General features: G+C 37.5%; 1 protein-coding gene across 1 annotated transcript in view; it reads right to left on the reverse strand.

Moving 5' to 3' along the window:
- The window catches only part of VAV3 (vav guanine nucleotide exchange factor 3), a 149,337-nt gene that overhangs the window by 107,193 nt on the left and 22,678 nt on the right, over window positions 1–19,466 (reverse strand). Inside the window, exon 2 of the mRNA XM_041420770.1 lies at window positions 13,701–13,817. Coding sequence (XP_041276704.1) covers window positions 13,701–13,817 — 117 coding nt within the window. The remainder of the gene's footprint in view (window positions 1–13,700; window positions 13,818–19,466) is intronic.

Raw genomic sequence — 19,466 nt, forward strand, 5'->3', positions numbered from 1 at the left:
CTGTAAAGCAAATGAAACATAAAATGAGAACAAGGAAAGTAAGAGTTTCCTCCATGGTAATTTGCTAAAGAGATGATCCATATTTTCCACCAATAGGAACAAAAATATCAACATAGAAACTTTGCGAGCTGCATTAACGCTGTTGGCTTGTTGCTGTAGCTGAGGTATCCCATGCAGAGCACACACAACAGAGACTTTGTCAGGTGTCTGAATGAGGACAAGACACAGTCTAGATTTACATTTAGCTTTTGGAAACTTTAAATTACTGCTGTTCAAGGATAATACAGCCATAAAAACCACCCTCATCCAATACTTTTACACTGTTGCCTATGGAGAAATGCCCTTAAGACCTGAATACCAACAAATGGTAATTATTGATTTTCTATCAAGATGAAGGTCTAGTTGTTGGTCAAAAGTAAAATTAGTATAGAACAAAGAGGCCAGACTACCGCTGGACAAGTTTTCAGTGGATTTTTGATTACTGATGTACTCTGGTTTCTCACTATCTGTGACACTCGGAACATGCACCACGCATCTTCAGAACAACTCCTACTACAGCTCACTAAGATCCAACAGGCAAGAAAAACAGCTTCTGATGGGATTCTCTAGTTCAGGGCTCCTCTGCCTATGAGAGGCTGCACAGAAAGGGCGCTTTTTTCCCTTATGACTTGAGTCTGCCAAGTGAACTAAGATGGATCAGTTTAAAGCCATCCTAAGGTCTGAGGCATCCTGTCAGATGGATTCTTTCCTTCCAGCCAAACAGCTTTGAAACCAAGGTACAAGGTCACAACGTGCTTGAGAGTGCTGACTTGGCTTTTAACATTTTACCTTGCACTACAAAACAAATTTAGTGAATTCCCCTTCATAGCCAGAGTTCTACACTTGCAAACAAGCAAAGAAGCAGTCATTACTCTGGTACCATACCTACCAAAGCAACCAATTGCACTGCCTGAGCAAACTGTTTTCAATGTGCACAAAAAGAGCAGAAGAGTTCGTGCCAGTAAATTTAGATTACAGGCTTCATATTTTTCATTGTATTAGAGGACTGATTTTTTTTTTCCAAATGATCTCATGAATTAGCATAGAAAGTGCCTCAATTTCTCCATGAGCCTATATTATTTTTACTTTACAAAATATACTTTCTCTCAAATGCTTCTGAAAACAACTGCCTCTAAACCAGCATCTGTATTCATTTTCCATTTCTGCACAACCACTTGGAAAATAATTCAGCTTTTTAGGTTTTCATTCTCAATAGAGTAATGCAATAAAGCATCTTGCATGACTCCCAGAAAAATGTATCTAAGGAGAAAGAAGTCTATGCTCAGTAACTTGTGCTCACTTTCCTAGAGGAGACATCTTTTCATGTAGTCATAGCCAGAAACATCCTGACAAACTCCCTACATCTACATCAACAGTAGGAGATGAAGACCCAGCTTTCAGACCTTTCTATGCCTTAGACAGCTCAGACCCTGAGTCTCTGCTTCTGCAAAAACACACAAGCAGAAATGCCCCATAAAAGCATGAACACACAATAGAGCACACTGCATTTTCCTGCCTTGCCTGGCATTTTTTGGGTCAGCCTAGAGCTGCGTATTGGCACAAGACTCTTGCTGTTTTCCACGTAGCATTCACTCTTGCAAGATCTTGATCAGCTTCTGGAGTTCATAATCCAGGCTTCTAAAAGGTGCTATTGCTCAAATATTTTTACCACCTTGTTTTTTCTGACACAAGCCTTGTTTTTTGGATTCCAACACCCCATGTATTTTTTAGTCACATTTCTGAGTACTGATTTGATAAGAAATAGAAATCCAAGCCCTCCTCTCAATGTTCTTTATTTCAGTTTTAAATGTGAACTCCGTTAACTTCATCTTGGAATTTGATAAATGAGCTCTGAGACTTTCAGAAAAAGTAAATCTGGTATAGGTCCACATGTCTGATTTCTTGAGATATCCCAGCGTTCATATATGCACATATTGATCAAAATACATTACAGAACAATACATGAAGTATAGACAGTAACATGAATAACCTTGCCAAAACACTTGTCTGTTGCACTACAAAATGACTACTGCTTAATATAAACTTTCTTCAAGAAAATATGGTTCTAAATAAAATATACAGCTTAGTTAAAACCTCCTTTTGACAGATTCCAAATAAATGAGAGTATCTTATGGCTTGTAAATCCTAAAGTAATTTTACTGAACAACTACTGTCAAAATTCTACTTTCCTTCTCACAACTGCATCTTTGGGGGGGGGTGGGGGCGGAAGGGAAGTTTTGCTTAGACAAAGAAAATAAAACTTCAAAATATCAGTGCTAAGAACTCTTTTCCTGACTTTTGGTGATGCAAGACAACATCAAAATACAAAATGTACAGTGAGAACATACAAAAATATGCTCTGAATCAAATGCCAGAGGAAGCCAATGAAACCAAATTGAATATTTCTTCTTTAGAAAACAGAAATTAAGGAAGAGACTCTCATATTCAGGTTCTAAAGAATTGCAGGAATTTCAATAGAGCCATAGTTCTCCCACTGATGAGTAGGGGGTACTTCTCTGCTATGCAGAAAAATCTAAAGATGTGTTTAAATAAGCACAGGAACAACAGGACCAGTCTTCTAGCAAAACCGAGACAAAACAAAACTCCAAATCTGAAATGTATGAATGGAAAAGACCCAAGAAGCACTGCAGGGATGAGGAGGTAGAGGAGACTGCAGAGCAGAGTGATGAGAAAGGCAAAGGAGACAAGGCAGTGATGAAGAGTAAATAGTAACTAATCACAGAAAATTAGTTTAAACATTAGGTGATGAAAGCCTAAGTAGGAATAATCAGATAGCTTTCTTTGGGTGTCAGGCAAGGGTGAGCACAGGGCAGCACCAAGCAGCAAGTATGGAAGAAGGAAAGCAGCAGTTCTGCTGCCCAGAGCACGTGGTCAGAGCACTCTGCTACTTGCTGTGGTTGTGGCTTTGTTAACCTGAAGTCTGAAAGTGGCACCTTGTTCTAGTATTTAGCAGACTGTTCAAGACACAGGTGGATTAGTCACTTCCACAAGAGAAACAGACATAAGCAATTACCTAAAAGCCCCACAATTTGAATAGAAATATTCTCATGCACTCCCATGATGCTGTATCCAGCATCAGCATGGTTAATCTAATTAATAATACACACAAAGGCAAGATTTAAAATCAGTTTGGTTGTGACTCCTACAGATTCCAAATTCATGCCACCCAGTTGTGGGTGGCAAGCCTTCATCAAAAAAACCCCAAAACGTAAATGTGAATTACTTTGTAAAAGTTCAAAAATCAAAGTATATGTTATGCTCAAGTTCCTAGCATTCAAGTTCTTTAACTTTTGGCTAGATGTTTGCTAGATATAGGAGAACTACTCTATTCCCTATGGTTTGAAAACAAGATTAATTCATATTCCAATTTCCTTAATTTACATGGCCATTTCCTTAATTTTATAAGGAAATGTCCATAGAATAAGAGATAGTATTGAGAATTTTATATCAGTTGTCTGGTCTAGAATTCACTTCTTCCATGACAAAACAACATGATAAAATGTGTTAGTAATATTAATAAAAATAAAAATATTTATCCTAATTTAAAGCAGCTTTGTACTAATTTGGCCAGGAAAAACCTGTTTGTTTTCTAATATTGTGTGATCATGCTTTTAACAAACATGTTTTTGCCACAAAATATGCAACTGAGAAAAACCGTCTTATATCCAGCCTCCAAGTTAGCATATACAAAAATGTAGACCTCACCACTTTGAAAATGGTATGATGACATTTCTAATCAGGTGGTTTAAGGACTTTCATTAACTTCAGTGAGTTAATTGAACTTCAAGATTGCTAATGAAGCTTGTCTACTAGTACCCAGATTGTTTCTCACAGATCACAGACTGTGTCCAACCACTCTTTAAGGTACTCAGTTGGTCTCAACTTTCCTTTTAGTTAGCTGAAAAACCCTAAGGGAGGTCCTCCCCAAATCAAAACACTTAAACTCAGTCTCAAAATAAAACCAGAACTACATCACTCAACAATATTTAGTAGAGCAAATAAGTTCTACAAGAGGCTGCCATATACACAAGTGCTTAAATCTCAACAGATGTTTACGTGTGTGCGTATATATATAGTACTTTTCAAACAAGCTGGTGGTGACCAAAATATATGATAAAATCATAAGAAATTGCAACAGCCAAGTAAATAATCTTAAAAGTGTGCACTGCTAAGTTGGCTAGCCACTCGTTTCAGATGATAAATTAATAGCTGTTTAAGTGAGGAAAGCATTTGAAAGAAAACTCAAAGGTAAAATAAATATTAAGAAATTAGGTCTTACTCCTTGTTCTGCAGCTTTTGAAGGCATGAATACATCACAGGGGAGCATTCCACTGCATGGCAACTACAACCCCTTATCAGGACTTTGATAGTGATAATATGTAGACAAGTTAAGTCAACTGCTTGGAGAGGCCTGCCACAAGCTTAGCATTGTGTCCCTTCCTCATGCCATGTTTTATTCTCCATGGCTTCTGCCACCTCCTACTTATCTCCCCGAGCCCGGACACAACTCCCAAGGTATATTCAGGTCCAACAGTCAGAGAGCACACAGCTGGGGCTATGCCTCATACCACTCAGGAAAATCATTCTATTTTTGTCTATCACTGGGGGAGGAAAAAGCTACATTATGCCCTACTGAGTCACTGTGCAGTCAACAGCATCTGTTTAAACTGTGCTGTGAGTTTTGGAAAACAGTAAAGGCTGATGGGAATTCATATAAAGCTCCCCATCCCACTGGTGACCTACATTCAATTTTTTGCTCTACTGTTCTTTAGGGGCACAGGCAGTAAACCCTCCCTCAAGTAATCTACGTATTCTGGTTAAAAAAATGGATTACATAGTACACTAAAATATGCAGCTCGAATCAATTACCCACTGTAAGAAACACACATTATGTGCTTCCACAATGTCACTGATGGAGTTTTGCTCAAATTAGTTCTACTTTAAAAACACCTTAAACCTTACAGCAACTTCAAGTTGACTTGGGGAATAAATTTTACTTATGTGAACTAGCCCTCAGTTGGCTTTTCCAAAGTAATTCTGCGAACTGTTCCTTACATATTTCCAGAAATGGGAACAGTTGAAGACCTAAAATGGGATCCAGTTGAAGACCTAAATGCAACCTACTCAAACTTATATAAAATTGCCAAATTAGAGTTGTATCATATTAAAGTTAAAATTTGTGTATGAAAATATGCTCAGAATAGTACATTCCAAAAATCCAAGCAATATCCTTTTGTCAGCCCCTTCAGCATCGTGCTGCATTACACATCATTACCTAAGGCTCTTCACAGGCTGTTCTAGAGACCCATGCTGTCATATCACAGTTTCAAGACTCTGATTGAAGCCCAAGGCCTTATTTACTTGTAGGTTAGCAGTAGCTAAAGTGTGCCATTTAATTTCACTTTTGCTAATAGTTTTATTTGCCAGTACTTTTATTTCCTCTGTAATATTACTTTCTACTTAGCAACTGTCATTATTTACAACTGTTTCTAAACACACTGCCAAGTTTATCAGCTAATAGATCCATCATAATATTTTACACTGAATGATTTAGTTGTTGAATTGTTGGTTTGGAAATTAAATCCTCAGTGTTCCATTACCAATGTTTCACCTTCAAAATCTCATGAAGAAAGCCAGAAAAATGCAAACAACCTTTTAATAGAACTTCTCCAAATAAATCTCATTTCATAGATCAAAGTTTCATAAACAACATCTAAGACCCAAAACCTATGATTCCACATTTCTGCTATAATACATTTTGACAAAAAGAAAAAGCCATTTCCCCAAATGTTTCAGTGTTTACCTAGAAAGATGCATTAATTTTCCTAGCAAGATAGTCTTTGTGATCTAATAAAATACAATGTAAGCTTTTCAGATTGATAAACAAATAAATTGCAATACACTCTTCTCACATATTTTTCCATTACCCATCTATTCAAGTATCCATGCTTTTCAAAGGCATGTGCAGCTGACATTTATCCATATCACAATTATTGTGTCAGAATTAAGAACCAGAAAACACAATTCTTGATTAGCAAACACTTCTCTAGCCCTGTCACCACCTCCAACACAGTTTCCAAACACTTCTCATTAATTCATACCTATTTCCTCTTTATGAAATACTCAAACTGTGTTTCCTGCTGCAAACCATTCACTGAAGCTTTCACTTTCTACTGAAGTTGGACAGAAAAAGCAGTGAATAAATTTACAAGCCATCTAATGACCAGATCATACTCCAGGTTAAACAAATCCTGAGCCTTTCATACTAAAAAAGAAACAAGGAGCAACTACTGAACTTTTCACTCAAGTGCACTCCTGCTTTCCACAGACCTCCCAACCATACAGAGCTGAAGGCAGTTGCCCCCCTGCCTGCAGGAAGAGAGGGATCTCTGCAGACTGAGAAATCCTGGTCTGCCTGGCTTTCCCCCAGCACAGGAACACCTCCCAGGTGTGGCCCAGGATGTCAGCAGCAGCTCCTCTTGGAGAATGCTCCACACACCTAACTCTTCAGAGGAAATCACATCACTGCCTAGGTGATGGTTTAAACCACATCCCCCTAGCTGCCAATTTGTGCCTCCGAGGTAGAGTTCAAGAGTAGCCCAATCACTCTGGTGGAGGTTTAGCACAGACACCCTTCAATCATCTTTGAAACTCACGACACAGAAGAGATGGCAGGAAGAAAGGCAGAGGGGAGAGAAAACGGTTAGGAGGCATCTTTCATATTTCAAATCATTCCAACAAAAAAAAAAAAAAAAAAAAAAGGAGGCACAAAAAACCAAATTTAGCAATTTTACTTTGTAATTCTCTAACTTCTTCCTGGTAGAATGGAGCAATGAAAGTAATAAAATGTATTATTTTATAACTATGCATAGTAATATATCAAGCCAATTGAACTACTGTTGTCTTCATTAATGCATACAACGAAAGACATTTGGCAAGAAACAGGGGTATTGATAAATGTTTCACGTTGATCAGTTTTCAACACCATTTTCATTTGTTTGCACTTCTCTGCCTCCTTATCTTCAATTTTATCAAGATACAGTCACCTAACATGCAAAGTGAACTGCAGGAAACAATAAGAAAAGCAGGGAAGAGTGCAAAACTGTATTCTAGGTAATTCACAGGGCTGCTTGAGTCAGCTTTTGCTCAGACAAAAGGCCAGGCACAGAGGAACCACACTCAACATTAGCAAAGAAGAGTTCACCAGCACCACAGTAATTCAGCTAAGCTTGATATAATCAAACCCCTTCAAGGATAACCCAAAAAGAGACAGAATACCTTTTATTTAGATCCCACACAAAATCATTTCCCATTTTAAATGGGGTGCCCACTCTACTACTGCTTTTGAATAAGCATCCTAATGTATCTTGAACATGACCTTCTTATTTCAAGACAAAAACGTTTCCTACCCTTCTTTGGCAGTGAACAATTTCACTATCACTGAAGAAAATACACACACAAACCTCTTCAAAGTTGATATGAACTTCCTTTGCAAATCTCTCCTTTATTACCTTCTGGTTTTATTTGTAGTTCATATTATTGTTATTTAGACCAGTATTTGTAAATTCAGGAAGCCTGGGTTTAGATGTCAGTTTCACCACCTTCTGGTTACTTAAATGCTTGTATTACAAGCACTACAGGGAATTAATAAGGTTTAAAAACATTTGTATAAACAAATGTGTGAGAAGATTTAAGTCTTACAACCTGTTAAAGCTACTCATGCTTCAACTCTCCTCTTCCTCAAAAACTTCTTTCACCTCAAAATGAAATGTACACTAGCAGAATTCCATGTTATGTGTTCAGTGTCCTCAAGATAGGTCAATCAGACAGATAACACTTGGACAAGATTGCCTTACAAACAAAGAAATGAGCACAGAAACTCAGCTTTATTCTCTCATATTAACAGTTCCTTGTTAACCTTGGCTTTCTAACATTTGCTGAAAAACTAACAGAACTACATTATAGAAGAGAAATATCCCAAGCACTCCCTTGGATTAGATTTTTTCATTAACGATCACATATTTGTGCTGCTTTCAATGCTTTGTTACATGGTCAAACCCAAACATTATTGTTACCCTTTTCATCAATTGGAAGCCAACATTGCAACTTGAAAAGTTATGACAGACCTGAAAGAAATTAATAAAAATCCATTTTGAAAGATCAGTGAGGTGATAGTCCACAAGTACTCTAGAACAGAAACATGCAAGACCATAATCCTGAAATATTCTGGCCTAAATACATACGCTCATGCAAAAGCTATAAGCTCTTGCTAATGCTATTAGGTTTATTGAAGTTATATGCTTAGACATTTGCAGACTACCTGGCAATGATCACTGCAACAAAGTGTTACAATTTAGGACACTAAATTTATCTAGCATTGGTAATAGTTTCCCTGGTTACACCATGGCAAACCATCTCTGCAAGTTTTCAGGGACATTACAAAAAGGTGGTTCATAAGCTGTACCATGACTCACTCTACTTTTTTGCCTACCTCAATGCTTTGCCCAAAACCATAATTTATGTTCTTTGGGGCTGGAAGTGATTTTTTTACCATTTAAAGGATCCTTTTAGGGAGGCTACTAAGTGCTTGACTTTTATTTCTACACAAACAGCAGAGATAACTAACAAAAAGGACCCTACGTCCCAAGCATTTCAGCAGTTTTGTAACAGGCTACTATCTTCTTGTACATTTTGTCCAAAGCATCTCCATGGAGAACCTTTCCCTTTATTCAGTTTCTTCCTTCCTCCACATGCAGAAGTACAACTTGGAGAAGTTCAAGTGTCATTTATCCCAAACCAGTCCATCTCACTGAAATGCTACTCCTGAAACCAAGCTAGCTACTTGAGCAAACCACTAAAACTTTTTTTTTGTAGTTGATTTTACAACTAAAAGAGCTCAGACAATGAAGATACAGAGCTCTGCATTTAATGATAGGCTTGTTTCTACCAGATCAATATCTTTCTTCATTTTAATATCTTTACAGAAATATACTGTAATGTTTTGGCATGTTCTGCAGTTTTAATACAACTCTACGAGCTAAAAGTGAGCATATTTTGCTTTATTGTCCCACTGATTAAACTCAGCAAACAAAACATGAAGCAACTGCAGATAATCACAACTGTTTCAGTTTTATTGAAGATTTTTTAGACACTTTTCCTGGAAGGATATACAATTTTTATAATAACAGTTGCCTTTTGTTATGTTGTTTTTGGTGTGTGTATCTCACGCACATCTGTCCAATCTTCCTGGAATCCATTAAACCTGAGGGAATACTAATACACCAGGATTCTCAACATCAGAATGACTTTCCCCTGCATCATTGCCCAGATTTCCTTTGCAGTAAGGGAGTGACTAAAATGATCACCAACTATGTGACTCGAGTATATGCAACTCAATATTTTCACAGCAGTTGTTTGCTTTTACATAAAGCAGCCTTTTAAGTGTCACCAGAGTGAGCTACACTAGGCACTGTTATATGCTTTTAAACAATTAGGTACTTATTTCATTGGTGGCACTTGATATTTGATCTCCTTGTTTGTCTTTTTAAAATCACAATTGAATATTGTACATTATTGCTGGACATCTAATGCAGGATCCCTACAAGGGGGATTGCTATGTTCATATTAGATCAGTTACATCATGAAAACACTTCATGCTCAGCTACACATTCTTTAGGAAATTTTAAAGCACACACAAAAGGTGTTTTTCTGACACTTGCTGGACACATTCGCCCCCAAAGGACCCCAAACACAGCTCTCTGAATCCAGGGAGCATCTGTTGACATCAACAACCTAATCCTCAGATTCCCATTTCTGCAACACATTAGTTACAAACTTCCTTCAGAGAATAGGGATAGCAACAATTTGTTGTGGTGCACCAAGCAACAAAGGCAGCTGCTGGAGCAGTGTGCAGGGCTCCGAGCTGAAAGAACAAGTACCAACAGTATTTGCTTATTCTGGCACTCAGGTAGAAAGGAAGAACCTGACAACCCTGAGGTAGTGAAAAATGACTCTCCAGCATGGAATTCAGAATGAAAACACTGTCTGGCACCTCCAGTGTGTGGGAGAGCATTTCATGCTCTGTCAGGAACTTAATGCAGTAACACTGAAATTTACTGATAGAAAGATGAATGAGTGGGAATGGGTGAATACCGCAGAACTGCAAGAAAATCAAGCTATACATAGTTTTTAAAAGCACGATTTAAAGAACCTTCCTACTCCTGTGTAACGTAGCCTCTCTTTTTTCAGCCACAGTCAGTGTAAAAATAAGAAACTGTGCTGTTATGTGTGAAACAAGAAGAAAACTCATAACAGCTAATATCAATATTCATACAGAACGTACATATTAAAAACACATGAGGTTACCCGCTTCCATTTGTTAGCCTATTCTTTAGCTATTTACATGTTGCTACTTCAGCTTCACCTCTGATTCCCATCCACTCCACATACACCCTTCTTTTTCTCTAATCAGTGAGAGATCAAAGTCTCTGAGAAGTGGAGCACAAAGTTCAAGCAGAATTTCCATACGCTATGTCAAAGCATCTGGAAAAAGCTCATTTACCTCTAACTCCTAAGTGCAAATTTCACCATTACAACATTTTGTAACCACTATTTCAAAAGGCTGTTAAAAGTCTTATGACTATATTGGCAGGATACAGCTGCTACTTCTACAATGCTCTGGGTTTGTCTGCCATTTTCTTTAAAGCATTGAAAAATATCAGAATACTTTTAAAAAATACAGCTGTCCTCACCAGGTCTCTCACCTTATTTGTCCCCTTCAACCTTACTTCCTTGAAGGCATTTCGTTCATTTACAGCTGACGCATTCCTATTGTTCCCTCCACTAGGCGTGTTTAAATAGCCACTGAAGTCTGTCATACTAAACAAAACATCCCATCTTAAGATAAAAAATTCAATAGTAATTTCTTTATAAACTGATCTGAAACATGTAGAAGTCCCAGATAAGGGCTACAGAGTCACTTCAGCAACAGTTTATTTATATCTCACCAGAACTAAGACACCTGAAGACATTCCAGTACATTCAAATGCATAAAAGGTAATGCACACACTCATCACCTATTTGAACAAGAGTTTAAAAACCATACTCCTCTCTTTGTTTACACCTCTAATCATTTTAAGATCATTCATATTTTGCACACCTTTAGAGAGAGCAGTTCAAAGAACTTTTTCAGAAATGGCAGGATGACTTGATTGCAGTAGCAGGAAAAAGCTGCAGCACTATTTTTTTGGCTTTTTGCATACATACAACTTCTGTTCAAGGAAGTTGGAGATGTACAGCTGTATTGCAGTTGTTATTCCCAGGAAAATATAATGAAGGAGAAAGTTCAAAGCAAAGTGAAAAGCAAAGAACAATTTGAAAAATACAGTTTACTATTCTCACCACTGTTACAAACAACCAGAATTTCCAAAGTAGTAAGCACATTGTTGGACATGGAGTTGAAATCTCATGCCACTTCAAGATATTTTCTGCTAACAATACACTTAAAGGTACACAAATAGCTCAGCATACCTTGTCTTTACTTGCAATTTTATTAATTGAATACAGTTGTCATTTTTCCTTCCACTTCCATAGATGGCCTGAAGCTCACAGCCCCCTTCAGAAGTTCACTATGTACTCATTTGCCCAGGTTATAAAACAGCTCAGCCCTTCTAAACACTGCCTGTGCCAAGCTCCACTTGTGTGTGGCAAGTTTCCACACAAGCACCCAAAGGCAGCAGCTGAGCAGCACAGCCATCAGGCACCCAAAAGCTGCCCAGCACAACCACAGCAAGGGCTGCACAGCCCTGTTCAACTCAGAATCTCCACCTGTGCTCAAGCAGCTGCTCCCACACAGAGCTCATCTCATGACAGAATTGCACACAGCAGCACCTCTCAAATTTGTCACTGCAGTTTCACCTGATAGCTTTCCAAGAAAGGTGACCTAGACTACAGAAGTCATTGCCTGGATGCACTAAAACTGGAAGACAAGTTCCAGGGATAATTAGACTATTTGTGCTGTATGGCGGCCGCAAACAGTAAAAGAATCCATGTCTCTACATTCAAGTTGACTTTGGGCAGAGCAATTAAATACTAAGTAACATGGATTAAATACAGGGGGGTTTTTTAACCAGTTACTCTACTTGCGTAAAATCATATTCCAAAATAAATTCTGTTAAAATTACATATCAAGGGTACCAGAAACATTTTTGGGTTAAATTCGCCATTAATTCAGAAACTTTTTTTGCGGGGTATTCAGTGATGCAGCAAGAATAATTTGTACCGTAAAATCTTTTTTTTTAAAACTACACTGCATTAAAACATGATATCTTTACATAGCACAAAATGAGAAACTTTCAGCAAGCAATTATAACATGCAATATGACAAAAATTCCTTAGGCATAGGTATCAAAGATTTGAATCAAGCATTAGATATCTGACTTAAATACCTTAAATAGGACATTGCTAGCACACACAAAAAAATAAAATCCAACTACTTTAAATTCCTTCGTTACTTGCACAATCAAAACAAAAAAATCTCATTTTTAATGAGCCAAATTTATACAAAAGGACCATACTTTAACAAAAAGCTTCGTCTTAAATATGATTTATGAGAACAAAATGTTCAGCAAAACCGAAGAACGGGTGGAATTACCAGATTACCTAATTTAATGCTCAAAGGACTGAAAACCAGACAAAGATTGAGAAAAATAATTAGATATTTTGGTTAATGATGGTCACTGAGCCATTTCAAACAATCATATTGCAGCCCTGATTCATTCTTGCACCCATACATCATCTTTACTTCTATGGCTACTTATAAAAAGACCAGTGCATAAAAATCAGATAGTAAAATTTTGATCTCTTAAAAAAAGCAATAATGCTTAAGATAACACTAAATTTGAATAAATAACTATTTTTAGTGCTACTTCAGGTAATTTTTAGACATTTTCCTGTGAAATTAAGGTAACGATACTATGACTCAAAAGCAGAAACTGAAGTTGAACTAAACATGTTTGCAATGACAGATCAAACAGATATGTGGGAGGCTGAACAACAGACTGGAAAGAATGTAGAATAAGTAGTCAGACTTAGAGAATATACTGTAAATATACTGTGTAAATGAGAATAGTCACATTAACCTATCATAGCTGTGTCCGAGCTTTACAGCTGGTTAGGAAAAAAACAATTGTCAAAAAATAATTGTACAAGGGCAAATTATCTGAGTGAATTTCAAGCACCTGAGACTACAGAAACGTGTTCTGTGCCACATGGGCTCACAATGTACAGGCCCGGGGTTTCTGAATCCACACGGGTTATGCCCAAGTGATTTCACCAGAGCTCTTGCCCACAGCTTGTTATCTTCCTCCATTTCATTTCCCTTTAAGTCAGCATCTTTCAAACCATTTATCTTGGCTTTTCACATGCTCAGAACTTTCCTGCCAAGTATTTTTCTCTGCCCTTTTTTAGCCCCACCAATACAAGCCTACTTTTTCTGCTTTCTTAATTCTTCCCCACTATTTTTTCATAACAAATGCCCATCCATTAGACACAGCTTCTATATCACAGCTACCAGAAAAGTCTTCTATGGGCAAGAAGCAGAACACAGGTGTTACTTGTGATACAATCAAGAGCATCCTTACCTTTCCAAAATCTCTCACATCAAACAAATCAAATGCTTCAAAAAGTTCACTTTTCTTCATTCCAAAGATTTCACAACATGCCGAAAGAAAGGTTCTTATATTCTTCAAGCAGAGAAACTAGGGGAGAGAAAATAGAAATGCTAAGTGTCAAGTGTGTAAATTAGCAATATACATGCTCACTTAGGTCACAAGCACACTATATAATTAACCAGTACAATTAGTTCTGTCAGCACTTCCACTATGATCTGATCCTTCACTGGTCCTAATACATCCACAAACTGAATTCTCTTCAGACTCAAAATAATTAACCAAATTCTGAGTAGATACTTTGTAAACAGGAACAATTTTCTCTCTTTTTACATTAAAAAATGTAACAATGTGCTACTAGATACATAATAGTCTAAAGACAGACTTACTTTTCAGCTCCCTACAGACAGCACAGACCAAAACAGCTAAGTTACCTTAAAAAAAGTATATTAACATGTTAAAGTTATTATTCATGTATAAATCAATCATTTAATCTGTTAAATTCTAGTTTGAATGTTTAAGGAATGCATGTGCACTGTTTCCACACACAAAGACTTCATGAATACATATTCTCCATCTGGCATACAGGAGCAGATGAAGCTTGCAGTGAAGTCATTTAGATTTACCTAGCAGAGATTTAAGACCTCAGACCACCTTGAATTCTGTACTGAATCAAAGGCTATTTCTCTTTAAGTTATCCACATGCATCAATGATCATCTGAGTCTGAAAAAGAATAAAGCCTTTGCCACAATGATCTCCTTAAAAGGCTTTTAATGTATTTTCCTGTGGATTATTTTGTTTGCCAGACCTTACCAGGCCAAAAGACAGTAACTGTCAAGAGCATCAGTAACTTCAGAGGGATAGCTAAAAAGGGCAATATGCACTCTTGATAACAATTAGCTCCATGAGGTACTAGCACCTTGTGAGGACATCGGCTTCATAAGGATGCTGTTGTAACCTTATGAGCCACAGTTGAAAAGCAAATACAATATTTATAAGCAGCAGTATTTCAAAGGACCCTGCACCATGCTTTGAATATGCATTTTAGAAGTACTGACACAGCAACTCAATATTACAACAGAGTTCTGCATGTTTTAGTGGATTTATGAGGATCACTCATAATAGGATGGATTATAGAGTTGCTGTATATTACAACTTCCTGTTTTGATCAAAGCAGTATTTTTAGTATTGAATGTCACAGCTGTACCAATTCAACAGGCAGACCTACTTCACATTTTACAGAACAACCCAGTGAGACACAGGAACAGCAGAGCACCTGATAGACCAGAATTACAGCAAGGGCACACATATGAAAGCGCTGATCAACAAGAGATGCTACAAGAGCAGACAGCTCCAGTCAATGGCTGTGGACATCAGGGCAGCCAACAAACTCCTTACAAAGCATGACAGAAACCATCCCTGTGCAACCCAAAGCTGCCAGGAAAGCTCCTGTGACTGACCAGGGCCTCATCAACATTAAGGATTCCCAGCTATGCTGGGTGGACCTGCAGCCTCCACCTTTCTCCCCTTTCTGAAGGGCCTCTGCAGCATGCACTTCCCAGCTCACACGGGGCAGTCATCCTGGGATACACACTGAGCTGCTCAAGGGCAATGCTGCATTTATGCCAAGCGGAACTTTAAGAATTAGTCTAGCTTGCTTAGTCAACGTGGCAAGCTTATCTAGTTTTGCAACGATTATAATTTTGAAGTCAAAATTGCAATGTTGCAAGGCCAACAGATGTTCAACATATGTGCATCCTCCTCCATCACAGTGGCAGAAAGAATCAGAAAATGAGGTCTTTAAAATGAGCTTTAAAAACAAGATGGCACATACAACATTATTATTGTTTTCTGCTGTATTTTTCCCCAGATTTTTTATTATTTTTCATAAAAGCTACCAATAACCACTAGGTTCATCCAATGCACAATACTGATTCAACTTGAATACCCATCTATCTTCTTACATCAAAATTCTCAAAACCACTGACAGATATGATTCCCACTGGAAAACTCAGCTGCCTTTTTGAAACCTAAGTTTTGAGCTTGTATTAGTTAGTGCTGAAGTCTCCCAGTGAAAAGAAAGCTTACAGCTGCATTAAATTGTTTACCTCTAAAGGGAACAAGAAGTTAAGAGAGAGACAGGAGCTGTCATGGGCCTAAAATCTGACCTAGATTCGCTAAAGAGCATTTTAGTGAGTTGCATTTAGCTTCTTAATATAGCTAAAAGAACTATTTAAGGGATCAGCAGTTTTTCACAAACAAGATGCCCTCTTCCTTCAGCAAAACCTCTCCAACTATTCTTAAGACATCTCCTACAATAAAAGATAAAGATGGCAGCATTTTTCCAACAGGATTTATTAGTTATTTCAAATTCCTTTAATTTTAGAGGCAATTTTCTGCCATCAGCCTTTTGTTTAAATTATTATTACTGTGAAATATATCTGAGGAGATTGAAAGCATATTACAAGAAATTACAAGCTCACATGTTTTCAAGGAAATATTAAAGCACCAACACTCTAAGTAGTAAATCAAATTCTTTGGAATATTCTACAGTGAGACCAAGGAAGAATCTAATTGCCTGTCTTCCTCTGCCCCTCTTTTTTTTTTTTTTAAATACTAATTCATTAGCATGTATCATGATGTTAAGCAGGTTTAACCTAATTATGATCTAATATTCAATAGCCATATAGCACATAACACATCTTGTAGGCTCTAGAAACCACATGGTAAGCATCTGTCAAATCTGCCTGTGCTTGAGCTGGGAACACATCATCACCGAGTGTGTGCCAGGCAGTGCCTTCAGCAGGAGAGGTATCCTGACACCACAATCTAACACCCTGCAACTTCAAAGACTGCTTAGTGAGTTGGAGTTGGCCCTATAATCATTCCATATCCATCAGTTTTCTCTTTTGTAAAATGAAAATTAAATTCTTATTACTTACTATTAAGCTAACCACAGCAGCTACAAGGATAAAGCTGCAAAATTACTAGAACCAAAAGCATGTTCATATTTAAATGAATGCATTTTGCAGTACAATATATGGGAAAAAACTCTTTAAAAACCCCTTGTTATATGTCACTAATGTTTCAGAAAAGTTTTGATTATATTACCCAGAAAACTTTTAGAATTATCTCAAAAACTTTATACTGCAATCTTCTAAAGAAACAGTTTGCCTCTGGTTTTTATCACTGTGGTTATTGTATGAAGATGTAAAGATTAGTAAGAGAAGCCTCCAAATTAAAAAAGAGCATACTGCTAAAATCTAAGAAGTTCTATAAAAGACAACCTTCCTTGCTGGCAGTAAGAAAAAAGCACCATCACTCTGCAGTCTCTCATTATTAAGTACAGTCCTCAGGATATTTGGAAACCTACTGCATTATTGTGTTTCTTTTTCAAAAGAAAACATTACAGTTCAGCACACCACAAGAGAGATCATTAGAGCAGCTGGGTACCCAGTTTTCAGAGATGCAAGGAGAGCTAAACCTCACTAAGAGTCTCCTCCACAGCAAACATTGTCTTCCAGTACAAGAAATGGTTTCTCTTAATTTAAAAATAAAAAAAAAACCTTAAAAACATTCCCTTGGAACAGTTAATGATGCATTTTTTCATCCCTTTTTAAACTACACAGCTATATTAGGAGACAGCAGTCCAGAATTCTCAGTACACAGATCAGTAAAATATTGCAGTAGGGTAGTACAAGCCATGAGCACAAAAAAGTTAACACTAGTGAGAAATAGAACTTCTCTCTTGCTGATCCACAGACACATCATGAGAGGAGACTATATCGAGCACCAGAGACAGATGGACAGAAATCACAACCCATCTCCATTCCATGATTCTGTGACAGGGGCTCAGGAGCCTGAAAACACTTTTCAATATTAACAGCTATAGATTATGAAGCCATTTCTCAAGTATCCTAATGTTTCTCTACTACAAACCCATAATGCACCATTTTCAAGGCTGCTGAAATGGTGTAACTCCTGTGCTAAACCACTGTGGTTTTATGGAATAGGCTCTAGTGGCCTCTGGTCTGCTCTGCATTGAACGTAAATTTGCAAGAGGCACTAACACAGCATTTATTAAAATGACAAGCAACTTGGGAAAAAAAGTAGGTCTACCACCTTAAAAAAGCAAGTATGGTTTATATAAGTGGGATTGTATTTCTCTGAACGTTAAACACAAGACAGGGGGCAAATCAAATTATACCAGGTCACACAAAAATAGTATGCTGTTTTCTCCCACAAGATTTGCTACTTCACACAAAAGCATTTATTCAAGGCTTTTTCCACACATGGTTATGTGCACTGACAGAAATGCATAGAAATATTTTACAAAGACTACTGAATAGAAATGGCTAATTAGATACTAAAAGCACAGGCAGGGCTGAAGCTGCCCACAGGGAAGAAGGATGTCTCAAACCAGACCTTTGATGAACTGAACGATGAAATGCTAAAGAAAAAAGGGGTGGGGGGAAATCATATAACCTCTATTCCCATAATCTAAGAGGTATTTCTCAAAAAATATATTTTTGGCACTGAAGTACTTCAATGGAATAAAGGTCTGTTTGGTACAGACCATAATATTCAGTATCTAGATGTATCCTTTGTACTAAAAGCACTTCTACAGGCGTTCAGAAACCAACACAAAGAGCTCTGAAGATCAAATTGTGCCACAAGACATTTAATGAAATTCCAACAGAGCAACACCAGTCAGGCAAGCGAAAAGTGAAAGGCCAAGAAATGACAAGTATTCAGGAAAGACAGAGTTCTAATTCACTTTTTTTTTATTATTTTAATTACCAATAGTGGGAAGGGGGAAAAAAAGCTGTTTGTATTTGTTTCAACTTCCACCTCCTTTTTATGATGATGATTGAGTCACAAGCACAGATATTTAGTCACAAGCCTGGGAAGCTGGCAGCTCCCTTGTGTCTGGATCAGACATCCACACTGCATTTAGACCAACTAGGAGCATACTGAAGCATCAGCTATCTAAACCAGTCTAAACAGATGCTAGGCTATAAGGGGTATTGAAACCAGACTGGATAACTGTCACTCACTGTCAGGAAAGGTGTTTTTTCCCTCCACTGTGACTCACTTTTGCTGACATGGAATACCCTTCATCTCTGCATTTCACTGGCTTTTCTGCATGTTGTGTTCCTAGCCCCACACACACTCAGGAGGCTCCCAATAACTGCATAAGGACTGAGACCAGTTGCTCCTAGCCACCATCATGTAGAAACTATGATAAAAGAGTAAAAACATAGAAAAGGGACTCAGCCCACTGCTCACTAAACCCACTTTATCTCCTGTAGAAGGCATGTCAAACACACAAAGTCCTGAAATCTTCCCCTCCTGTTCCTGCTCTAAACTACACAGCTGCAGCTATTTGTCTTTGCCTTGTCTTTAAAGAGCCTTACATGCAAAACTAAGAAGTAATGGCATTTTACATTACAGCAAGCATGTTATAACAAAAATAGCTGAGGAAAGGCTAAACATTCAAAACACTTACATAAAAGAAGCAATGAGAGGAGCAAACGTGGCTTCAATTCACACATCTCAGAAGGTACAATTGCTTTGTTTTTTTAATTGTGAAATACTGACATTACATGCAAGGAAGCATATTCAGGTTTGTGAATATGTGAGATTTTTCCATTGTATATTAGTGTTCTTAGAAAAGCAGAATTATACAAGAATAGAAGTCAGAAGAACAGAAGAGCAAACCATTGCCATAACATTTA

This window comes from Onychostruthus taczanowskii, unplaced genomic scaffold, assembly GCF_017590055.1.
Source record: "Onychostruthus taczanowskii isolate IOZ18803 unplaced genomic scaffold, ASM1759005v1 scaffold65, whole genome shotgun sequence".
NCBI lineage: Eukaryota > Metazoa > Chordata > Aves > Passeriformes > Passeridae > Onychostruthus > Onychostruthus taczanowskii.